We start from the raw sequence: 26742 nt of genomic DNA on the forward strand, positions 1-26742 counted from the left end.
ACTGCCAAGCTTTTAGAAAACAGTTACATACCCTGTCTCTGCCTGCCTTTCACTTTGCATTCACAGTGCAGCCTAATGCCTGCCCCCCAGCCCCACCCCACACTGAAACTACTCACATCAATGGGACCAAATGATCTCCAAGTTAACAAACTGAAGCATCACTTTTTAATTCTTCTTTGACTTGACCTCTCTACAGTATACGACATGTCAAAGCATCTATCTTGAAACTCTCTTCCACTTGGTTTTACACATCACTGACCCCTGATTCTCCTTTACTTAAGAATGCTCTCAGTCTTTACTAGTTAAACCTTGAATTTTAACATTTTCCCAGGACTCTATTCTTGGCTTTCCTCTTCTCAAACTAAACTCTCCCTGGGGATGGGGGGAGATGGAGAGGAATATTTACACTATGAATTATCCCACATGCCCATAAATCAATAAGGCTACATCTGAATTCATTCGCGTCCTCTCTTCCCTCCACCCCTACCAGTGCTCACCTCTATCATGGCACTGCTGTGCACCTGTTTAGCAGTCTGTGTCCCCTGCCCTGGCATGCCTAGGGGATGGACACTGCATGCTGCTGTCAGGAATGGTGGCTTTCCAGGGAGGACAGGGAGTACAGATGGGGGTGACAACACAGCAAGAACAATGCACCTCTGAGGACCTAGGGAGTATGTGGTTATAAGTTCAGCGTACATGAACTTGGGCTGAACAACACCAGGTATATGTTGAGAGAAATTCCCCTCTAAATTTCTTGTGCTTAACACATAGTGGCAACTCAATCCATACTTTGTGAATGAAAGAAGTTGGAAAAAATGGGCTATCTGAAATAAGCTTTGAAGAATTGGTAGTATTCCCACAGTAACAGACAGGGAAGGAATCACGGAAGTCAGAGGGAACAGGAAAAGTAAAGCTGCTGTACTAATGGAACACAGGAGGACAAACAATTGTCCAGTACTACTAGAATGCTGAAGCATGACCTTACAAGATCTGAAGACTGAGTTGGGGATGCAACTCGCAGGCAATGTGGAACCAGTGAGGTCTTTTGAAGCAATGGGATCTGTCATCAGAAAAGAACAAACTGGAACAGAGCTGCCGAATGAATTACCTAAGTGAGAAGTGGAGCCCTGAACGACAGCAACTGACTGAACAATGGCAACTGGAGTGAAATGGAGTGAAAGTAGACTAGATGGAGAAAATATTGTCTTTAAGACTGAAGGTAAACAAACTTTTTAAATACTCAAGAACAATGGAATTAATGGAAGTATTAATTTAAAGGAAGTGAGAAACTTAAAGCACTAAAATTAGAAAGGAAAAGCTGTAAAATTTTTAAAAAGCATATTTAACCCCAGGTTAACTGAGTCATAACTGGTACTGGGTGTTAGAATACACAATGTATTTAAAGTTGATTGTGTTAGTAGGAACTCCAACATGCATAAGTTAACAACAGTTTGTAACTGAACAGGGCATTCTGTAGATGCTGAAGAGAAAGGTCATTCTATCACTTTTGAGAAGGGAGTCAGCAGAATATAACCATACCGTGAAGCTGTTGTTAGCATTTTTCGTGCTTGCTTCAGCTACGCTAGCATCTGAGAGGTCAACTTCATCAAATATCAGAGACTGTTAAGGAAAAAAAAACACAAACACATTAGAAGAAAACCTAACTCAATGTTCTTCAATACATTTTTTACTATCGGGTCATGACTATTATCAGGAATTAGGAATAGAAAAAGTTAAGTGAGTGATACTCTCTGCGATTTCTTCTTGGAAACGAAAAATAAAAGCATAAAGCACAACTAATCCATAAATCCCAAACTGAAAAGAACTTTAAAGACCCCCTGGGAACACTGTTTCAATACAAACGTTCTGTGCTCTCTGGAAGCATAACAGCTACCACTTGTCGGGAACCTGCTGAGTGTGTGGCATACACATGCACAGTGCAGTCTCTGTAAAGCTTGTGACAACTCTGCCAGGGAGGCAGAGGCAGTATCATTGTTTCCAGATTTGCAGGGTGACAGCTGAGAACTAGTCCTGGCTTAGCTCACGACAGTAACTGAACCTTCTGAATCTTATTTTTCTCATCTATAACTATGCGTTCAAATGAGGTGATGAATTTGCTTTGCAAGTAGCAGATGACTTTTTCTGTATACTCTTAAAATGCAAGGTCCTAGTAAATAAATGTATGTTTCCCACTTTTAGTCAGTCACTATTCATACTCATTCAGCATTCTTCCAGCAAGGCAGGCATACCGGTGTGCCTCCAGAGCTGCGGAAACTAAAACTTTAAGTAGTTGACAGTTGAACTTGAAACTCAAGTAGACTGTACAACTAGTCTACTTCAATTTAACCAATCTGACTCTAAGACTTGTTCGTTGACTGGAAGGAATTTACAGTGTACCACAGGAGATTAAACAGACAAAACTCACTTTAAGGTAAGACAGACAATTAAGAGTGAAAAGAAATACAGTGAAATGCTATAGAAGGTCACAGATGATTTATCCAGCAGAAAACAACTTATCTCTCTCTCTTGTGAATCATGGAATAAGGACTATTTGAGGGGATCTTGAAGAAAACAGGGAACTTTGTCAAGTACAGATGGGGGGAAAGTCATCCTAATGATGGTAGCATGAGCCAAAACTGGAGGCTGTCAAATAGCCAACGCTGTCTAGAGATAAATGTGAAAAATCAGGATGGAGCCAGGTCAGGGACAATTTTGAACATAATGACTTGTAAAATGAGATTATTTTACATGGTTATTACTTCTATAGATACATAAACTTAGAATTAGGTCTGTTTGCTTGTTTTTACCTCCTGGTGTACAACTCTACCAATTATATCTGGAGTACACATTTTTTAAAATGAAAATAATCAACTCTTCAACGGGCACAGTAGCCAGAAATCCTAATGTTTATTTTTGAAGCAATACTAAAATACGAGTTTTTACAAATTGCTTCTCCCAAAATTGTATTACTATTATTTGATTCAACTGTTATATAAAAATTATTTTAAGTCTTGATTTGATTTCAATATGATTTTTATCCCTAATTGCTAGCATGCTGGAGTGATTATTTTATGTCAGGTACTATGTAAGCTCTCGATGTGTATTTTCTCCTTTAGGCTTCCTCTCAACAGCACATGCAGTCCACAGCCACCCCTGGAATATGCTGCAGGTGGGATGTGAGCTCCCGTCTGAACACAGAGCATGAATTTTTAGCCACTACGGCAGCTCTCTCTCTCAAGGCTAGGTAAAGGTGTACAAGGTAAAAGGAGGAAACCCAAAATGTTGAGTTTATTACATCTAATAAGGTTACACTTAATGCTTTATTTTAATTGGAAAGAAAGAAGAAAAGAAGAAATGAAACTACACTAGAGCCTTCCTAAAAGATTATTCTTAGGGACATGCTACGGGACTGACTCAAATAGACCCGCTTGGGATGGGGTCCACAATGGATCACATTTATATTGAATTCGTGTAAGAGAATAATGCTATAGTGCACTTCCAAGACAAAACAGCTTACAGACCAAAACTTTACATCCGTCCATAGCCTCAAATGCTTGAAACTCATATTCTCTCGAGTTACCTTTGAGTCCTTTGCATAGTAAAGTGTGCGGCCTCGAAGTTTGAAGTATCGCTTTTTCCACCTTTGGAAAGAACTGGTTTGCTTCAGTAGCTGTCCCTCTTTAATACTGGTCTGGAGAGAAGCAAAAGCACAATGACATGACTAAAATGAACCTCAAAACCAAATGAAATTCAGAACCAATGGCACATTTTCTTTAACATTTTGAATAGCATGTCTCATGTCTAACAAATTACATTGAGAATATTATACGCTCACCACAGCTTTGCACATGTGCAAAGCCCCAAAGAGGAAAAGTGAATTTAACATGGTTCCCTGCCCTCAAAGAATTCACAAATACTAGGCAAGACGCATGCACATACACAAATACTTGCAATACAGTGTTATGTGCATACTGCCTTGTATATAGTAAATATGGTGGAGGTGCAGTGTAATGTAAAGATTATGAAAGAATATAGGTCCTGGAGCCAGAAACCTTGGGTTCACCCCCTGGTGCCACCACTGAGTAGCTGGATGATCTCAGGCAAATTACCCAACTTCTTCATGGCTTTATTTATTCATCTGTAAAATGGGGATGACAATAGCACATACTTTATAGGATTGCTGTGAGAAATAAATGAAAAACACAATAAAGGACTTAGTGCATGGTGCACAGTATGTGCTCATTAAATGTTAGTTACCATCAGCCAGGTGTTATTTTTCTAACAAATATAAATACAGTACTGTGCAGGGTGATTCCAGAGAAGGAAGCATCAGCTTGCCTCAGAGGGAGTCAAAACAGTCTTTTTCAGACCAGGGCCCAAAGTGAGTCTGGAAGGAGTTTATCCAAATGACAAGCGGTGGACAAAGGGCATTTTAGGTGTTTGCAAAAGTAGAAAGGTGAAAACAACATGGATATTTGGGGCACCTTCAAAGAGCCATCTGTTATAAATGCAGTGAAGACTTTGCAAGAGGGAGCAGAGGGAGATGCAGCTGGAAGAGGCAGGCAGGGGCTCTGTAGCCCTGGGCCAGGCTCTGGTTAAGTGCCTTATGTAGGCTAGTTCATTTCATTTTTACCAGCAAAATACTTTGAATCTCTCTGACCTCATCTAGCGTTTCTCTCTCTTGATTTCCTCTACTGCAATGGCTGCTTTGCTCTGCAGAGGGCCTACAAACTCCTGCTGCAGGCTGGCACTACCTCCCATCTCCTCCCTCAGATTCCCTCTGGCTGACCCCTTCACCTCCTTCAGGTCTTGACCATCTCAATGAGACCCACCTGAGAAACTGCATGTTTCACACTGCAACTTGTTCTTGTTCAGCATATTTTCCCCCAACCTGATCTTATTACCCACCCCACGAAGTACTTTCCATCTTGTGACACAGAATGTAATTTACTTATTTATTATGTTTATTGTGCTACTCCATTAGAATATAAGGTCTCTGAGTTTATTATATCTAATAAATTTAATTTTTCATTTTAATTGGAAAAAAAGAAAGGAAAACAGAAAGCAAACTACACTAGAGTCTTCCTGTAGGATTACCTTAGAGGCCATGTCACAACACTGACTTAAACAGACCCCCTTAGGATAGGGTCCAAGATGGATCACATTTATACAGGATTCAATAAAAGAGTTATGGTTCTATTGTGAGACTCCAAGACAAAAACAGCATCTGTACAGAACCAAAATTTTCAATCATCCCACTGGATTGTACACTGACAATATCTCCAGTGGCCTAGAATATTATCTGGTACATACGATAATGAGATCTATATGAATAAATGGCAGGTATGTAGATCATATCTCCGTCTGTTTGATTCCACAGTTCATTTCCAACTTTTACACAATACTATCTCTTACTACCATAAAGACATAATATGTTGAGAAAAGTTTGTTGTCTCCAGTAAGATGGTTAAGTTGCATTAATATTTACTTTGAATTTCAATAGAATTTTACTCCACAGCTTGCTCTAAGACTGTCTTCCAGAAACTGTTGTGGAATCATTACAATTTAACGGTAACAAAACACTTCTGAGTCAGTACCAAAGAGCCAATTTAGGGTCAGACAGACAGATTTCAATCCAGGCTCCAGCACACAATAACAGTATGAACCTGGACAAGTTACTCCAACTCTACGCCTCAGTGTTCTCTCCTAAAAATTGGAAATAATAATACCAATTTCACAAGCTTGTTGCGTCTGACTTAATTATAAGATAATGCCTGTAGAGCACTTAGCGCACTGTCTGGGTTAGAGAAAACATTCAACAGACGGCAGAAAGTGTTATTATTATGATATCATTATGCTATTAAGTCCAGAGAGTATTTGCCAGGCATCAAATTATAAGAGCTTCTTGGAAGAAGTTAAGTGTTTGCAGCCACTGTCGGGACAAATAACAGCTGGAGTAGGAGGACTGTATCTAGAGAGGAGGTTATAGGAGACAAGGGTCAGAATATGCTGCACACAACAGGGAGCGTGCTTTTTCTTCTAAGTGCAAAAAGCTAGTGAAATGTTTAAGGCAGGAAAGTGACAATGGGGAAACGGGTGAGAAAGGAGGTGGTGATTCGAATGGCAGCCACGGTGGGAAAGCACTGCCCAAGACTCGGGTAGGGTCTCGCGGCACATCTAAACCAATTATAGCTGTTGGAGTCCACACAGAAGCAATGGCGAGAGAGGCCTCCTGAGAGGCAGCAGGGAGAGAGGCCAGGTGTCGGGAGAAAATCTTCCCCTTAATAAGCTTCATGTGGCAGCAGCTATAAGTGCTGCTGGAGTGAAATTCCACGCCCCATTAAGCACAAACTCTTAAAAAAAAAAACTAAGATCTAATGCCAGCATTCTAAGGCCTCCCTCCCCTTCCTTTTTTTTTAATTGGAACTCATTTTTATAGAGTAAACCACCATTTCAATGTCCTACCATATGATACCAGCTTAACATACAGGGGTGGAATAGGTTATCTTCTATCATCTCTCCCAACACCAGAGCCCAGGACCCACGTAAACACAGGGCAAACCCTATCACCAAATACACTGTTACCACCACTCTCTGTAGCAGGAATTAAAAGGTCCCCAAGACCCATCCCAAAGCCTATTTATTTTAGCAATATTTCATTACATGGAATCCCAATACAGAAAAGAAGTAACACGTACCAACAATTTCACACTGACTTGTATTCTATAACTACCTTTTATTCCATACATTACACTAACGTTTTGCTTATAACAATAGAAGTTAAAACATATTCATAAAAAAGGTATTAAAAAAGAGGAAAACAAATAATGATAGAAATTTCTAAATAAGCCAAATTAATAAAATTTAAATCAATTGAGGCTGAGGGTGTTATAGTAAGTGCATATCAGTATTAACTGCATGTCAAAATTATCAGAAATATTCAGATCTATTACATAAAATTTATACCAGAAAGAGTAAAAATCTATATTTATCATCCAATTATTTTGTATATTTTAAATGGTCATATATCTTCAGAATTTACCCCTGGAAAAAAATCTATGTTATCACCAATTAAGTCAGAAATACAAACCAAAGGACACAATATTACAGGGGAAAAAATTGACAGCTTTATTATCAAGATCATATTAGAAACTGCACATACCTAAAGTGTACAATTTGACATGTTCTGATATACAAACATGGCCAGGAAACCACTACCATAATCAAGATACTGAACATATTCTCCACACTCAGAACTTTCCTTTAACCCTTTATAATCACTGCCTGTCCCCAGCAACAACTGGTCTGCTGCCAACAGTTGCTTCACATCCTCAACAACATTTACTCAGTCACTTTCATCTTAGGCGTTCTAATAGGTATACAGTATCACACTGTGGTTTTAATGTGCATTTCCCTAATGACTACTGATTTTGAACATTTCCATTTTCCTGTGCTTATTTTTTCATTTGTACATCTTCACTGGTGAACTGACTGGTCGAATCTTTAGTCCAGTTTCGAAATTGGGTTGTTTTCCTATTTTTGCATCTTAAATATCCTTTATATATTCTATAAACAAGATATTTATCTAACATGTGATTTGCAAATATTTTTCCCAGTCTGTGACTTGTTTTTTCCAATGTATTAATAGCATCTTTTGAAGATCAGAGGATCCTGAATTTGATGAAGTCCTATTTATCAATTTTTTTCTTTTATGAGTCACATCAAATCTAAAAAGCTTTGTCTAACCCAAAGTCACAAAGATTATTTTCTATGGAAAAACATTATTTGTACATGCATGGCTATTAATCTCAACATAGAATCTAGTCATTCTAATTTTCAGTTGCTCCGCTGCTAATTTCCTGTCTACGTTGCTTTTTTATTTTTTAGAAAATATGAACCGGTATAATTATCTTAAATACTGGTTTGTAGCAATTACTTTGTAGATAGAGACTATTAAAGGAACATCATAAAATGTATAACTTTTTGAAATATATGATATGCAAAGAGGCACCTTCATATTTGAGGAATTAGTGACTTATAGACCACAGTTCTCTATGCTGGCTTTTCGGTAGCAAATGGTGAATGTACAAGCTAATCCAAATCTCTGTCCTTTCTAAAGTTACTCACATCTTTTTATGAGGCTAAAAATTACTGTGGTCTTGGATCATACACATTTTTTAGTCAAATCGCAGAACATCTTGTAAAATTATTTGGCTAATTACAATTCTTAGTGTAAATTCATGTTTAACTCTGAAACATGAATTTGTTATATTCTCTGAAGACAAAATTTCCCCCTATTTACCTGTATAGGTGGAGCATATCTTCTTGATCCATGTTTCAAAATATGTGCATACATCATATGCAATGACATGATATGCTAAGAGCCTAATCTAAAAAGCTTTCCCAGGACCTGTAGAAAACATTAAGAATTATCAAGAAAGACTGACACTGTCTGTTATAATTTGATGTCCACTCTGAAACCTATGTTGACAATCCTCAATGTGGCAGTAGTGAGACCTAGAGCCTTCAAGTTATTGGATCATGAGGGCTCTGCCTGCATGAATGGATTAATCCATACATAGATTAATGGTTAACGGATCAGTGGGCTAACATGAGAGTAGAACTGATGGCTTTATAAGAGGGGAAGAAAGATCTGAGCTAGCATATTAGTATGCTCAGCCCCCTTGCCATGTGATGCTCTGTGTTACCTTGGGACTCTGCAGAGTCTCCGCCAGGAAGAAGGCTCTCACCAGATGCCCAGCCTATACCCTGGGACCTCCCAGCCTCCAGAACTGTAAGAAAAATGTATTTTCCTTATAAATCACCCAGCCTCAGGTGTTCTAAGAAGCAAAAAATGAATTAAGAGACTGCCACCCTTTATGTAGCATAATGAGATGCTAAATCTTGTGGTGACGTCATGAAGCACTTACGCCCTCTCATTCTACTTTTTCTCGCTGCCTTCTTTCACCTTTCACTTCTCCCTTTGGTCAATAACCAATATATATTATAAAAGTTCCACTAGAAATGATGTAGTCTAGCTACAAAGAATTATCACATCCCTCATCAAGAACCTAACTGGGGTAGTGGGGAGAAATTTTCATGCCACACCTCAGAAAGAAAAGTCTGACTTATGAGTATTTCAAATACAAACAGCCACTAGTAATGAGAGAGTCCTTATTCTGGCTAACTGTGCAAAGGATTCTTAAGGGAGAGACTCCATGGCAGAGGTGAGTGTACTCTTCATTCATCACACAGACAGTATCCACTAACGAGGCTCCAAGTGAAGGACTCTCTGTGTCCCAGGAACCTGGGTTCCAAGTTAGAACTAGGAGTACATCTTTCCATAGAAACCATGTCATAAATTTGCCTTAATGCTTAAATCCCCATGCTATTCTATCAAGTCTCTGAATCCCAAGGATACCAGTTGCCTAATACTTCTATGGGCGTAGTGGTGAGAAGGAATGAATCCTGACACAGCTGCAGAAAAATGAACAGGAAAGTCACTGCTAAATTAGGAGGGCAATCTCAATTAAGGGTAGATTATACCTGCCTTTTGCCCTAGCCTATTATAAACTACTTGGAGTCCAGGAAGTCTATCTCATTTGTCTTTGTACCACCATCGTTAAGGTTCTATAATATTTATATAAGTACAGATGCTCCTCAAGTTACAATGAACATACCAATAAACTCATCATAAGTTGAAAATATTATAAGTCAAAAATGCATTTAATATTTCAGCCTACTGAACATCACAGCTTAGCCTAGTCTACCTTAAACATGTTCAGAACACTTATGTTAGCCTACTGGTGGGCAAAATCATCTAATACAAAGCCTATTTTCTAATACAGTATTAAATATCACATGTAATTTAATACCATACCGAAAGTGAAAACAGAATGGTTGTATGAGTACTCAAAGTATCATTTGTACTGAATTCATATTGCTGTCACATCATCATAAAATTGAAAAATCATTAAGTTGAACCACTGTAAGTCAGGGAATGTCTGATGTACATGTGTGTCTGTGTGTGTGTGTGTGTAATATATATTATTACTTTCATAGAAAACTGTGGTCTAAGTTCCAAACAACCAGTTCATAAACAAACTACTTCTGGAACAAAATCTAGTTGTGAGTTGGGGTATGCACGTAAAAAGGAAAAATGGGCAAAGTAACCTCTGTGATAGTGGTTCATAACTTTGGTTGGATCAAGATACCTTTTCAGAATCTACTGAAAGTTGTGAATACTATCTCTCCAGAAATATGCACGCATGCACGCACACATACACACATACAATACAAACAATAAAAATTACATACAACTTTAGGGTGTTCATGAACTTTCGATATCCACCATAACTAAAAATGATGGCCTCCATATAACAATAAATTGAATTAGTTTTTTGGTGGTTGTTTTTAAATAACTGTATTAGTTTTTGTTATTGTTTTTTAAATAAATCAGTCCTTAATACGGTTATAAGTAACAAATACTAATTCTTTTAAACATTCTCTTCAGTTAGCTGAATGGTCTCCTATATCATTTGAAACAGCATAATTTGATACTACATGAGGTTAGAGAGCAATAACTGAAAAGTTTTGAGTTTCAATTTTCTGTTGCAATTTCAGCAGTAGTTAATAATCGTATAACCAAACATATCCTAAAATGTACAGGCATTTTCTAATTTGAAAGTTTGAAATATAATTACTTACGCAATTTGAAAATTTTATTTTTGAAGAAATGCTACAAGGTTATTCTTCCCAAGATCATTAAACATTATTTTATAAAAATGAAAAGCTTATCCTAAGAAAAATTAATTTGAAGTCAAATATTCATTCCTTCAACCCACAAAAGAATATATTTTCATTCTGTGTTTTCAGTCCCAGTTTACTTTCAAACCAAGATTGGAGATGTGGAACCTTCAGGTAACACACTGTTTTCACTTCAGACTAGGAAAGCTCAATTAGCACCCACACCTCAATAACCTGAAATAACCAAACAGCAGTGCAGAGTGTTTAATGTCTTATCCAGTTTCATGGTTCAACACTTCATGATGTGTGCATTTGTGACTCATAAAACGACACAAACATAGAAAGAGGTCAAAAGATAATATGGGAAAAAATACAACCACAGTGGAAAGGAAGTATCAAAGGTTGTATTATCAGTACTTTTAGAGAGTTATTCTTCAAAAAAAGAATATTGATGAATATTGATTTAGCATTTATGATTAAAAAGAGAATGTCAAAAAATAAGAGGTATAAAAATCAAGACTTAATAGTATGTTAAATAATCATTCACCTGATCAGAAAGGAATATGAAGATTACATTGCACAACAATGTGAATATACTTAAAGCTACTGAAATACACATTTAGAAATGATTAATGATAAATGTTTAATATCATTAAACACAAATTATGCATTTATGTTTAATGATATTAAAACATAAATGTGTAAATTTTATGTTACGCATTTTTTACCATAATATAAGTAATTTTTTTAAAAAAGGAGATTACGGCACTGTAAATATCCAAGAAAGTCCTGGGATAAGGGCTAAAAACCTTTAGGAGGGTAATATAGCTTCTAGTCTAACAAAGTGAGAGAAGGCGAAAGAAACTACATTACATGCCACGGAAGCACCATCTCACCGTGTTCAGAACTGAAGACCTATGGCCTAGCACCTACTGCAGGACTGCTTTTTGGACCAGACTGCAGATGATCTGTAAGATCCTGGAAAGCCACCTCGGCTAAGAGGAACATCTCTGAGCTTTGTCAAGTGGCACCATACTAGTCTATTGTTACTCTAAATTCACTCCTCTTCCTTCAGACACTTGCTCAGATTCATTCACATACAAATTCTTTCTTTCTTTTCCTGAAAATGCCTAACATATGCAGCCCAGTCATGCCCATTCAATACAGTCCTATTTCAAGATGCTCTGAGGAGAAATACCGGAAGCCTGTTGTCACTGCCAAGGGGAATTCGGGAAAGTAATGTAGCATCTGTGTCACCCAAGGTAGGTAGCCCATAATTCTTAAACACAAACACAGAACATTAAAGTGCTATAAAAATATATCTTGGCCAAAGAATAAATCATTTGGAAATTCACATGGCAGAAGTGGGTGTATTGGGATTTTTGTAAAGTTCTGTTTAAGGCAATGGGGAAGAAAAGTTAATGTTTGGTCTATTTATGTTCTAAAAGTACTCTTTTAAGGAAATGCAAATAACCTACTTCATTCTCCCATGGTTATGCGGGTAATTTTCTAAAATGAAAATCTAATTAAATTATGCCACTGCTTCAAGCCCTTCATTCATTTTCTTTTGCCTGCTACATAAAGTCCAAGCTCCTACATGTACCATAGAAGGCCCCTATACAGCCCTCTAACCGCATGACCTGCCCTCCCAGCCTCCTTCCTCTGCCCTACATATCCTCTGCTCCATGTGTCTGTCTTGAAATCTATCCATCTTAACATTCATCCAGCACCATTGGCCCTGGGAAGGTTTCCTTGATTCCCTAGGAAGAAGCCACCACGCCCACCTTTGCCTCTCTCATATGTCCATCCTGTCTGTGTGACAGCACCGATGACACCGAATGGCATCCATCCACATGTTTAGGGTCCCACCAGGTCATGGCCTTTAGGAGAGCAAAAACTGCATCCTACTCATTTTTGTAACATCACCATCTATGGCGTTAGCTAACATATCATAGGGCCTCCATAAATAAATGTTGGCTGAGTTGACCTGAACAACTTTTAGTGACAGTATAAAATGGTATGTAAAGTAACTGTGTATTTTAAAACAAAGAAAAAAATTAGAAAACGGGAAAGCCCTGGGCCCCTGATTGAGGGGAAATGGTATCAATGATTAAATAAGAAACACAGTCTAGAAATGCTTTTATGGTTTCCAGGGTTCAGCAGATTTGAGGCTGTTTCTTTTCATGTGTATGAAAATGGACACTATCCTCAAAGGCATATGTGCAGAGGGGCAAAAAATGTCTATTTATCCTGATTTTTTAAGAGAACATTGCTCATTTAGAGATGTTCCTTATAAAGTCATTTCAAAGCAAATAATGTGTTTTTTCTGTACAATTATTACATTCTTCAAATCTTGCATAAGCATGGATTAATCTCCTGTGCTGTGTGAGGCTGTGGTGTTTATATAAAGATATATAAGACATAGCCCGTGCCTTCACCAATTTACAAATCTCTCTATGTTACACAAACAGTTAATTTGAAATTCTTGAAGAAAAAAAACAAAAGGAAAAAATTTCCTTCCTCTAAGAGATGTGATTAAAAAGATTTGGTTGGGAGGCATTTATTCACATGAAAGTGAGTCCTCAAAATAAACTTCTGTTTATGTATGGCTAAACAAACACTTCTTATAAAAGAACAAGCATAACCAAAAAGCGATTAATTTGTAACAGCTCTAGCAAATATAATCACATAATCAAAGTGTGGTTAGGAAAAGAGCACGTGGTTCCAAATATTTCCAAATAATGAGCGTACCAAGTGAAGAAACAAAGATTCATTTTTTGAAAATCATGCTATTATGTTTGATATTAATGTTCAACCAAAATAATAAAGTTAATAACAAATGTAAGAAATATAGTTAAGAATCTGTTAAAAGCAAGTATATTTTAGTTTTGTTTTGTTCACAAATTGTAGGATAAGGCACAAATTCCCCCCTCCTCCCAAAAAGGGCTTAGAAGCATTTATATTAACTGCCATTTAGTCATATAATCTGGCAGTTAATGGTTTAGTACCATCTGACTGTAAGGTCCTTTAGGCTGACTAATGGAGCCATTGACACTATGGCAACCCCCCATGACCCGCACGTACACCTCTGGAGGGCCTTCCAGAATTAGAAAACCTGAAGTAGCTGGAAGATCATGAAAAATGGAAGGACAGTCAACCCCTGCAGCACCTAACTAACCTGAGACATTCTTCTACTATTTCTCATTCTGGCCTCAACTGACAAGGCCACTGGAGTTTGTAACCAACCTCATGACTCCACACCCTACGACCTCCTCCCAGCTTGCAAAAAAACACCCTAAACTGTAACTACTGTAACTTTCCACTGCCTTCCCCAAAACCTATAAAACCAGCTCCTCTCCTACCACCCTTCACTGACTCTCTTTTCGGACTCAGCCCACTCGCACCCTGGTGAATGAACAGCCTTGTTGCTCACACAAAGCCTGTTTGCTGGGGGGCGGGGGGGGCGGGGGTCTCTTCATTCAGAGCATGCATTTTAACACTAACGCTCATGAAAAATCAGTAAAGCCATATAGATTCCATCTGGAATCCAATAACCTAGTTTAAAAAAATTAAAAGCAAAACAATCAATAAGCTTGACTTTGAAAAATCATTTTCAAAAAATAAAAGCATTACAAGTTGAATAAATTCTTATCTAGCTGGCTTTCTGAGACTGTTTTTACACCAATGTCTTAAAGCTGCAGAATTGCTCATTTCATGCCCTTTGCTTAAAGAAAATAAAAGTAATTTCTCTTTTAAATTATATATGCACATGGGTGCTCTTGGATTTCACCTAAAATTTCAGAAACACTTCTGTGTCACAAGTTGAAGCTGCTTAGATGGAAAACCACTTTAATGCCCCAAGGAGAATGTAACTTTAAACACAGCCCTTGGATGAGCCTTTCGAATAAAGCTAAGAATCCTTGAAAACTCAGGCACTGCCTGGTTTATCCAGTTGGTACCCATTTTCATATCTGATGCTGGCTTTTAGAGGAGCATTAAACAGGTGTATAAAGTGCAAAGGTCAGTGATGATGCATGTCTTTTACAGATGCCTTCAAGAATTCCAAAAGAACCTCTAGCTTCTACCAGTCAACCCAGTATGACCTGCACTTCTCTTCTAGGGAATGGAATTTGGTGTAATGTGAGAGGTGGATCGGGAGATTTCAATACTCCACATTTTATTTCTATCACTTCTTTCCTGTCTCTTCTAACTACTATCTAGTCTGTCCTCTCAAAGGATTTTTCTTTGTCCTATATATTTCCTTATTTGTCATATAAACTCCAGGAAAGCTGTGTTGGCTTTCTTGGGTGTCTGTACAAAATCTGTGACATCATGAACCTATCTGACCATCTTTAATGGTCAAACTAAGCCTCTACGGTTAAGACTTTCACTTCTGAAATGGAGATAACACCTGCATATCACTATGTGCTATGATGACACGTGAGGCAATGGATACAAAAGAATATGTAATTCTTAAAACATGATATGTCAAGATATAATCATCACAATAATCCTCATCCTAAGCATTATTTATTATGGAAAAGTTCTTGTTCCTTAAATCCATCCCTTTCCACCCCTCTTGTTATTGCCTTAGTTCAGGCTCCTCTAATTCTCTTGAACTCAGCGGTTTACTAAGTGCTCTCCATGGTATCAATTTTTCCTGCCGCTAGTCCATTCTTCCCACTGTGGACAAAATTATCTCTGAATTAAAAATCTGATCCTGCCAAACTCTGGTTCAATATGTTCTAAGTGTGCCCATCACCCACATAATTCCAGAACTCTTAGCTTAGCTGGGCATACAAGACTCTTTTGTCCACCAGTGCCCCAACTTCCTTAGCCCCATCTTCAGCAATCCCCCTAAGCTCCCCTAACAGTAAAGTAAAAGATAAGTACTTAGTAATCCCCAAATACACCAGGCTTCCCTGTGTCCAAGCTTTTTTACCAGCTCTTCCTTCTACTCAGTATCATCCTCCACTGCCTCCTAAACCTCCCACCCCATCCCGTCCTCCTTCATAGCTCAGGCCACTATCACATCCTTGGTATACCCACAGCTCTATGCTCATGCATTATTCATAGCATCAGCCACGCTGCACAGGGATTTTTTTTTTTTTTTATGTATGGGTCTCTCCTAGAAGACTGAGCTTCTCAGTAACAAAAACTATATCTCCTTTATTTTTCATCTCACATATGGCCAACTGTTTGCTATGTAGAAAATGATTACTACATGTTAACTAATTTGTTGAGGAGTCAGGAAACAAAAAGTAAGAAATTAAAGGATTAAAACTTTTTTCTTTGATCACAACTGGAGGAATTCAGTGGAAAAAAAAATTCTATTTTTCTTTCCAGCAAGTCAAATATACTGGCAGGAAGCCTAAAAAAAAAAAAGACCTGACTCCTGAAAAACAGCCCCTCAGGTTGGGTTCCACTTCTGCCTCCACCATTTACTAGCTCTGTGACTTCAAGTAAGTAATAGTATCTATGAACCTAAGCTTCCCCATCTGTAAATAAATAAACATCACCTGCCCTGCATTCCTCAGAGTTGTCAGAAAGAAACAAAATAATGAGTAAATATCTTCTGTAAACTCCCAAATGCTATGAAGTATCAGAAGTAAGGTACTATTTGAGTAGGTCATACTTTGAAGAAAAGGTGTATTTGGAGGGATGGATACAAGGTTCATAAAGAGATAACAATCCTGGACAAGGACCCAATGCTTCTATTTGGATAAATTATTGCACAAAACCCGAATTTAACCACATGAAGAAAAATGTCTAAAGGGTTCCAAACCTTAAGCATAAAACCAAAAATCAATCATGAAATTGTATTTAATAATGGAGCATGGTTTGTAACATGCTATGTAATATTATTTTACTTCTTAGAACACCAATCTTATCTTGTTTACCAGTGAAAATTAGGAAATGACTAGAATTGCTGCTGAATAACTCCACTTGGATGCCACTGGCTCTTCAAAATCCAATAAGCCCCAAACTAATATGTCTGTCTCCCCAGCTGGCCTGTGTGCTCAGTGAGAGCAGAGGCCACATCCACCTTAGTCACCACTGGAGCCGCAGTGCTTACCAGAGTTTCTGGCACAGATAATAGCTCTTAGTAATGATGTACTAAACAAATGAATGAATGAACACTGACATTCGGATAAAGTAGCTGAGATGGCTTTTGAGGGAAACCTGAACAGAAGGCTATCTTTAGGAGCTCTTCGGGCAGACCCTTGGCAGGAACCAGCAGCATAATGAACTGTAGCCAGCGGTGCCTGCTTTGTGGCGGGTCATCTCCTTCTCACTTGCAAATGTCCCTGTGGCAAATATAAGCACTTACATGTTGAAATTCTGGGCTTTTTTTTCCCCCAAATTAAAAGCTATTCCACTTTTATCCACTACCATTTCATTGTTATTCGGGGAGGCCATCTATCTTGTCCACATTCATTTTATCTTCGAGGAGGGAATGGGTCTACAGAAGAGATACACCCACAAAGTGTGTAAATCAACTACTATATGTATATGGTGAAATTAAAAGGTATTAGATTTTCTGTCCTTCCATATTTTATCCACCAGTTCAACTTAGTATAATTTAGCTTGAAAGGTGGTCAAACAAACCACACAGACCCATGTCTTACCCTATCCTAAAGTCCATATTCACCGCAGGTTTGCCTTTTAACATATTGTGTCTCCTATCATTAACACTGCTTTTTCCTTTTAATTGCCCTTCTAAATATTTTTTGTGTGATTATAAAATAAGAACTATTTTTCCCCACAGCCATGCCAGAACTCGTATCTGAGCGATGACTGCTCCTCCTCTCGTGGGTCTGGAAGGGAAGTCATTTGATCTTTCTCCGATTCAGTCTGCCAGCCTCCTTCTCTGGCCTCCTGTGACATTGCCTCAAGCCTGGCTTCCCCATCAGCCTCCAAACTTTCCCATCAGCTCCTTTTCACTCCAGACCCTTTCGGCTTTGTGCCTGGTATCCTCCTTTCCCCTTGTGAATTTTGTCCTACTATGAATTTCCTACTTTCTTAAAAGTAAACGTAAGCCTCTGTCTTTAAATAAGGATGCACACATGACACTAAGCTCTATTAAATAAGACAGCTGCTCTATAGTCTGGCTGATCATTACATGGAGACCTTGATAAACATTAACGCACCTTGATTCAATTGGTTTAGAGTAGGGCATAGGAACCCACACATACTAAAATCTCCCTTGGTGACTGAAATTATCAGGTTGAAAAGACACTCTTGTACATATAATAATTTGCATAAACCCTTTTAAAAAGTATAATTCTGCACTTTCGCTCCTTTTCTCTTGCACTTTTAACTGATATCATTCAGTGTAACCACTTACTCTTATCTGGTTCTGTGCATTTTAAAAATTTGGTGTCAAAATCTTCCTAAAACACATTCGAGGAAGCTCTGCCCCCACCCAGCAGTGTGGGGAGAAGCTAATTTAGGTTTAATGACTGGGCATGCTCACTGTAGCTCTCCCTTCTTCAGGGCTAGCCACCCACCAGAAACCAAGCTATACTCAACTGTCATCCAAACAAAAGCCAGATCCAATTGCAGATGAAGACTGGAATACGACCTCCAACGAGGAAATAAGACCTACCATGCGTACTGGACTCCACCCTTTGTGCTGGGAAATTTCTGGAGGTGAGCAGAGAAGAATGGCCCCAGCTGCTATCCTCCCCCTTTTGTGATATGTCTCATCCCCGCACTGCCATGCTGACCTCTCCAGGAAAGCAAATGCAGTGGAAGAACTTCAGCAGGAACAAGGGGAGCTTCAGAGAATGATGTCCCCGCTTACGGGAGAATGGTGATGAGGGATGTTTTGGGGACCAACATTTAATGACAACGCAATCAGATGATGAGGGTGATTAGTCATTTACAATATCACAAAACATTTCCCTTTTTATAAACTGCCACCAGAAGCAGCTGTCCTCAAGCTATATGGTATGTCAGGATCATCCGAGATTTTCCCAAATACATGTGACCAGGTACTTTGATTGGGCCACCCAGAACCTAAGCAGCGCAGCCTCCCCATTCCAGGATGCCTCTGAGGAATTCTCCAGCTCTGTGAAGCAGGTTCCAAAGCCACGCAGGGCCAGGCACTGTGGCTCCCTCCTGTAGTCCAACCTACTGGGGAGGCCAAGGCCAGAGGATCATTTGAGCCCAGGACGTCAAGGCTGCAGTAAGCTATGATTGCGCCACTGCACTCCAGCCTGGGCAACAGAACAAGACTCTGTCTCAAAAAAAAAAAAAAAAGGCCACAAGGCTAAATGATATGCATTGACTATAATGACGTTTAACATTACATAAAATCTTGACATTTAATATTCTAGAGGTTTGTACAATAATCTTGTTTTTATTCTTGAAAAACATCTATGACTATTGTTTTTGTTTTTAATTTTACAAGAAGGAGCTGTTTACTTTCACATATAAAACACACACACGTTCCGATTCTGGTTGTCCGAGACGTCATGGGACAGAAAGCGGTAGTCCGGCCACAGTGCAGCGTGTGCTGGCAACATTCACTGTCTGTGCAGGGCATGCCAGTGTGAAGCCCAGGGAAGCACTCGCTCTCCAGTGGGTCTGCCTGCAGTGTTCCATCCTGCCATGCTCAACCAGGGAGAAAAATGGCTTTCCACCACAATTCCTCTGCCCTCTTCCCTGTCCAGAAAGGAAGAAATTCAACCTGTCCAAAGCCAGCTATGCTGCGGCCTGTGCAAACCTGAGAAGTGTTTAGCTCTGCCCCTTAAGACCTAATCGAGGGAACATACGCCCAAGGAATGTAAAGAAGCAAGCTTCCCCGTGTCTAGTGAAGTATTCCAGTATCTCTGGATATATTCAAAATATCTTAATTATATTGTTTGAAATACTATAAACTCTAATATTTGGAACATTTACATTTAAATATAAATTAATGCATTCTAAAGCAAAATAATGAACATTATTCAACATATTTTTTTTGAGATGGAGTCTCCCTCTGCTACCCAGGTGAGTGCAGTGGCACCATCTCAGCTCACTGCAACCTCCACCTCCGGGTTCAAGCAATTCTCTTGCCTCAGCCTCCCAAGTAGCTGGGACTACAGGCGTGTGTCACCACACCCGGCTAGTTTTGTATTTTTAGTAGAGACAGGGTTTCACCATGTTGGCTGAGGCTGGTCTTGAACTCCTGACTGCAAGAGATCTGCCCACCTCAGCCTCCCAAAGTACTGGCATTGAGTACTTTGGGAAGCATGATCCACTGCATCCAGCCTATCCAAAATATTCTAATCACCCTCTGTATCAGTAAACCATCTAGTGATTGCTAATGTACTTTGTCCCTTACAATGGCTTATAATTTTCTTGAGAAAATCTACAATGATATAATTGCCTTATTGAGACTGTAGTTATTTTGTGAACATTGATTAATTTATAAAATTAAGCTCTCCTTTTTTACTAAGTATCTTCTTTAGAGCAGTTTCTGAACGTATTTTCCTTTTTTAAATTTTTATTTTTATTTTAGGTTCCAGGGTACACGTGCAGGTTTGTTACATAGGTAAACGTGTACCATAGTGGTTTGCTGCACCTTTCAACCCATCACCTAAGTGTTAAGCCCAGCATGCATTAGCTATTTTTCCCAATTCCCCTCCTCCCTCCACTGAGTGTATTTTTCTAATTAACATTAGGTAAAAGTATGTGACTTTATAAAATAACATTACACAGAGAAAGTACAAAATGTACATGCTATATATAAATACCATAGTTTTTTCATAAAATACAATGAACTACCGGATATTACCACAAGGTGGCAGTGGTGTTATGCTAATGATCAGGATTTCCTTTCTCAAATGTGAACACAGATGGGGCATTTATACAGTTGCACAAATCCTTCCCTGTAATGGGTGAATGGAGTATGTGTAACTGTGTTGTAAATGGGTAAAATTAAATTAAAATAAAATAATAAATAATTATCCTTCAAATTCTGAATTTACTTATTCCTTATCAAATGCCCCTGCTCACATCCAAGAATAAGCCCTTTGCCCACACATGACATTTTGATGTAGCCACTTTCCCCCATGGCCAAAATGATACAACTATTTTGATGTGGGGACATTTTGAGGTGGTCTAAAAGAAACCACTAGACATCACGTTTATTTATTTATTTTTTTAACTAATAACTCATGTGCAAATTAGAGAACCTCACAGCATACCTGAGTCTCACAGGACTGCAGCACTCACAATGTCCCCTATCCTGGGATGCAGTTCGTGGCTGCAGGAGGAGCTGGGAGTCAGTGGTAAGGTCAAGGGTGGGATGGGAAACAGGGTGAAGTGTAGGCATTTGACTGCTGAGCCACAGACAGACAACGAAGTCTCCTATCTACCACATACAGTGATCTCAGAAAGAGCTACTCAGCATTCCATGCAAAAGATTGGCTTATTTTCTGGAATTTCAATTGCATCTTCAGTAATCTGCCTCTGAAATTCTCTAGTTCTTTCCCCAAGGAATATCTGAGTCCCATCTACATTGGAAATAAGAAATCAGTTAGAAATCTGCCAGTTCTCTGCATGGATAGACAAATTAGATATAGACAAACGGATAGATATATACATGTTATATTTAATGTCACAAACTCCACTCCAATGATGGTTTCAATGGACAAGACTGATATCCCTAAAAAGGATAACCCAGTTCTAGCATATTTTTTTAAAATATCTTGTTAATAATTGTTCACAGAAATGAAGAGAATCAAATGTGAGTATCCTCCATAATTAGGATGGAACGAAAAAATGGTCACAGGTGAAGGCTGTGCAAAGTACCAGAAAAAAGACAGCAACACACATACACACACAAGTACATGCACACTCACACACCTGCACATGAATTCTATACTTTGGTCACGACAGCATGTCCCTGTGTCCCTTCACCTGGATCCATCCTGTCTTCCATTCATTCCTCCTCTGAGATCTTACTATCTCTATCATTTGCCAAAAAAATTTAAGCCCTCCCTCCCTTAGGCTACTTCTGTATATTGTTCTTACTTCCACCTTTGCATTGTGGTATAGTCATTTGTCTCCATCATGCACAGAGGTGCAGAGGTACACAGCCTGGGTTCAAACCTTGGCTCCACAGCTGACTATTTACTAAAGACTTTGAGCAAATTACTCAATGTTTCTGTGCCTGAATTTCTGCTTCTTTATGGATAACAACAATAACTAAGCCATAGGGGTGCTGTGAGGACTCAGTGGGTCCATACATGTAAAGTATCTGCAACGGTGCCTGACACGAGGTCCTCAGTAAATACCAGCTGGTCTTGTGTTACTCTCACTCCTGTCCTTTATTAGACAGTAAATGTCCCCAAGTCAGGTTCATGTTTACTTCATCTTTGTCTCCTTAGCACCCAGCACTATGCCTATCACCTCAGTGGTACTTAACAATTCGTTTGTTAAACTAAATCGAACAATTCCCTCTGTCTTTCATCTCTAATTGTTCTCTCTCCATCCATTCCTTTCCCTTGGCATATCTGATTTTAAAAAGTAACAACTTTTTCCACCTCTTGATTATGTCCCAGCTCCCAAGCTATGCCTTCCTCTCCATTATTACAAAACTGCTTTAAAAAATCAAAATCGTCTCACTGCTCTGTCCTTTCCTTTCCTTCAGCCTTACTGCAGGCATTATAGCCTCCACTCCCTACTTTGCAAGAAACCTACCCCTTGGCTATTTCCAATTAAAGCCTATGTGCCAAATCTCTCTGAATGAACTTCTTCCCATAGTTCCAATTATCTCCTCTAAATATATACACAACTCCTAAAATAAATGTCTATACTTATTCTCATTTTCATTCCAGCTCCATTTACAACTGCCAGCCTGATATCTCCACTTGGAGATGCCATCACCATCTGAAACTCAAGCACATTTTATTTCATGTAATATATGTCTTAGTATAATAGAAAAGACACTGGCTTGGCTTCAGAAAACCTAGATTCTAATTCCAAAATTGTCAGTAGCTAACGACGTGGCACTGGGTAAAAGTCACTCTATACAGAACTCCAAATGAATTCAGCACCTTCCCATGGCAATTCCGCTCCTCTTCCTATGACCTCATCTGTTAGCAGCAGTGTCATTTTCCTAAGCACACAACCCCAGAACTTTCAAGCTATCTTTTATTTTCCCTCGCCTTTAATCTGCTATCTAAAGGTTTCTGCAAACTGGTCTTCTTTGCTCCTGTGCCCAGTGTCCTAATGCTTGTGACTTTATTATTTCTCACCTAGACTATAGAAATGACCTCCTATGAAGAAATGCTTCCAAGACCAGCATGGTCTTCCAAGACCTGCTCACCTCCTGATGGTGAGCAGGGCCAGAACCACCAGCTGCCTGCCACAGCACTAACCCTTCATTTGGTTCCCCTTTAAGTTTGGTCCAAGTGTGAAAAATGACTCTTCTCTTAAGGACCCATAATAAAGCAGAGATGACACAGAACACTCAAACGAGACTTTTCTAAAGGTTGGCAATAAGAAAAGGGAAGTAGACAGAAAGTACCATTTTAGACAACAGAACAAAATCCCTTTTGTTCTCCATGCCTCTGAGCCCAAAGAGAGACTCTAGGGCCCTTCTGTCTAAGCTCCCCCATCAGAGGCAAACCAGGTGGTTCCCTAGGGCCAAAGAGAACAAACTCAGAGAGACAGCACACTCAAGGTCTCCACATCAAAGCCAAGAGCCGAGGCCTCCTGCTCTCCTGTCTATGATCTGTCCTTGCAGTTCTTGTTCCTGTACTCGGTGTGGTGGGGGGACCCTCAACTGAACACCACAGTCTAACAAAAGTCCCCCATTGTTCACAAGACAATCACATGGACAGAAACATGAAAAACAGATGTATTTCCTTGCACTTGCCCCCTGTCTAACTAGTCCTCCACATTCCCGCCCTCCAGAATTGCTTCCTTAAGGCAGATCTCATCTGGTCACTTCTCTGCTCAAAATCTCTGTTGGTTGTTCATTAACCACAGAACAAAGCAAAGCCCTTTAATTCCTTTAATTTTGCATGGAGGGCATCTGACTGGTTTCATCTTTACAGCTGCTGCAGCCTCCTCTTGAAACATCACTTCCATCCCCACTCTCCCTGCAATGTCTGCTCCTGGCATTCTGGTCTACCTGCCACTGGCCAAACAAAACACACATCTTCCTCTCACCTTGGGTTCTTTATATGGGTGTCTTTTTGCAGGCGGAGAATGCACACCCCCACCCCGGACCTTTCCTCTCATGACTCACCCTTAAATGCTGGACTTAAATACCCACTCTTCCAAATGTCACTCAAGCAGAGCTCACTCATTTACAATTCCATGTTCTCAGTCCTAACCGAGCCACATTTGTAAAATGCAATAGATATACACAGGAGTGTGATGCACAAAGATTATCTTTTCTCTTTCATTTCTTAGTATTTTCAGTGGTACATGAATTCTGAAATCTGTATTACAGTATGAGGAGAAGGTAAATCATAAAACATGTCAAGATATTGACTCAATCTTTAAAAGATCGCCTAACTTTATCTCCCTACCTACCAAAAGTCATTGGAGCATCCAACTTAATGTCTTCATCCTACCCACACTCCCCTCTACCTAAGAACAGCTGTCTTGAAAATAGTGGATGTTTTTCGTTGTGGGAATGAAATGAAACATTTCCTTTACCTCTCTTGAGTTCATATATCCCTATGTCCTGAACGTGGGGCCATAAATCACATGTTACTCTCACTGTCTATGCTGCTCTGCACACATGCAGTTGTTCTTTGCTGAGGGTATGCAGAGGCAGGCAGGACTCGAATGCTTGCTGTGCTTTTCACTTGGAAAGCATGGCAAATAAAAATGACTTCATCCAGACGCCTAAGAAACACATTCCTGAGGCCAGGAGCAGTGGCTCACATCTATAATCCCAGCACTTTGGAAGGTAAAGTTGGAGGATTACCTGAGGTCAGGAGATCAAGACCAGCCTAGCCAATATGGTGAAACCCCATCTCTACTAAAAATACAAAAACTGGCCAGGCATGATGGTGCACACCTGTAATCCCATCTACTCAGGAGGCTGAGGCAGAAGAATCACTTGAACCAAGGAGGCAAAGGTTGCAGTGAAAAACACTCCATGCTCATGGTTAGGAAGAATCAATATTGTGAAAATGGCCATCCTGCCCAAAGTAATTTATAGATTCAAAGCTATCCCCATCAAGCTACCAATGACTTTCTTCACAGAACTGGAAAAAACCACCTTAAACTTTATGCGGAACCAAAAGAGAGCCCGCGTAGCCAAGACAATTCTAAACAAAAACAACAAAGCTGGAGGCATCACGTTACCTGATTTCAAACTATACTACGATGCTACAGTAATAAAAACAGCATGGTACTGGTACCAAAACAGAGATATAGACCAATGGAACAGAACAGAGGTCTCAGAGGCAATGCCACACATCTACAACCATCTCATCTTTGACAAACATGACAAAAACAAGCAATGGGGAAAGGATTCCCTGTTTAATAAACTGTGTTGAGAAAACTGGCTAGCCATGTGCAGAAAGCAGAAACTTGATCCCTTCCTTACATGTTACACTAAAATTAACTCCAGATGGATTAAAGACTTAAACATAAGCGCTAACACCATAAAAACCCTAGAAGAAAACCTAGTCAAAACCATTCAGGACATAGGCATAGGCAAGGACTTCATGACTAAAACGCCAAAAGCAATGGCAACAAAAGCCAAAATAGACAAACGGGATCTAATTAAACTCCAGAGCTTGTTCACAGCAAAAGAAACAATCATTAGAGTGAACTGGCAACCAACAGAATGGGAAAAACTTTTTGCAGTCTACCCATCTGACAAAGGGCTAATATCCAGAACCTACAAAGAACTAAAACAGATATACAAGAAAAAAACAAACAAACCCATTCAAAAGTGGTTGACAGATATGAACAAACACTTTTCAAAAGAAGACATTTATGAGGTCAACAAACATATGAAAAAATGCTCATCATCACTGGCCATTAGAGAAATGCAAATCAAAACCACATTAAGATACCATCTCATGCCAGTTAAAATGGTGATCATTAAAAAATCTGGAGACAACAGATGCCGGAGAGGATGTGGAAAAATAGAAATGTTTTTACACTGTTGGTGGGAGTGTAAATTAGTTCAACCATTGTGGAAGACAGTGTGGTGATTTCTCAAGGACCTAGAAATAGAAATTCCATTTGACTCAGCAATCCCATTACTGGGTATATATCCAGAGGATTATAAATCATTCTATTATAAATACACATGCACATGTATGTTCATTGTGGCACTGTTTACAATAGCAAAGACCTGGAACCAACCCAAATGCCCACCGATGATAGACTGGACAAGGAAAATGTGGCACATATACACCAGGGAATACTATGCAGCCATAAAAAGGATGAGTTCATGTCCTTTGTAGGGACATGGATGAATGTGGAAACATCATTCTCAGCAAACTGACACGAGAACAGAAAATCAAACATCACATGTTCTCACTCATAGGCGGGTGCTGAACAATGAGAACACGTGGACACAGGTAGGGAAGCATCACACACTGGGGTCTGTTGAGGGCTACTAGGGAGGGACAGTGAGGGGTAGGGAGTTGGGGAGGAATAACATGGGGAGAAACGCCAGATATAGATGACAGGGAGATGGAGGCAGCAAACCACATTGCCATGTATGTACCTATGCAACAATCCTGCATGATCTGCACATGTACCCCAGAACCTAAACTGCAATAAAATACATATTTTAAAAAGTACAATTTATGATATATGAAATAGAAAATGCAAATAAAATATTAATTTCTTAAAAAAAAAGATGGCTTTATTTTTTTGAGGTGGAGTCCCACTCTGTTGCCAAGCTGGAGTGCAGTGGTGTGACCTTGGCTCACTGCAACCTCCCCCTCCCGGGTTCAAGCAATTCTCCTGTCTCAGCCACCCAAGTAGCTGGGACTCCAGGTATGCACCACCATACCC

The 26742-nt window shown here is 39.3% G+C and overlaps 1 protein-coding gene across 4 annotated transcripts in view; it reads right to left on the bottom strand.

The window, feature by feature from the left end:
* DGKH (diacylglycerol kinase eta) overlaps positions 1-26742 on the bottom strand; it is a 192856-nt gene that overhangs the window by 102451 nt on the left and 63663 nt on the right. For all 4 annotated transcript variants that reach the window (XM_017536129.2, XM_017536127.2, XM_037741185.1 and 1 more), the window contains exons 3-4: positions 3581-3691; positions 1540-1620 (exon numbers count right to left, since the gene is read on the bottom strand). In XM_017536129.2, coding sequence (XP_017391618.1) covers positions 1540-1620; positions 3581-3691 — 192 coding nt within the window. The remainder of the gene's footprint in view (positions 1-1539; positions 1621-3580; positions 3692-26742) is intronic.

Source organism: Cebus imitator, unplaced genomic scaffold (genome assembly GCF_001604975.1).
Source record: "Cebus imitator isolate Cc_AM_T3 unplaced genomic scaffold, Cebus_imitator-1.0 Scaffold96, whole genome shotgun sequence".
Lineage (NCBI taxonomy): Eukaryota > Metazoa > Chordata > Mammalia > Primates > Cebidae > Cebus > Cebus imitator.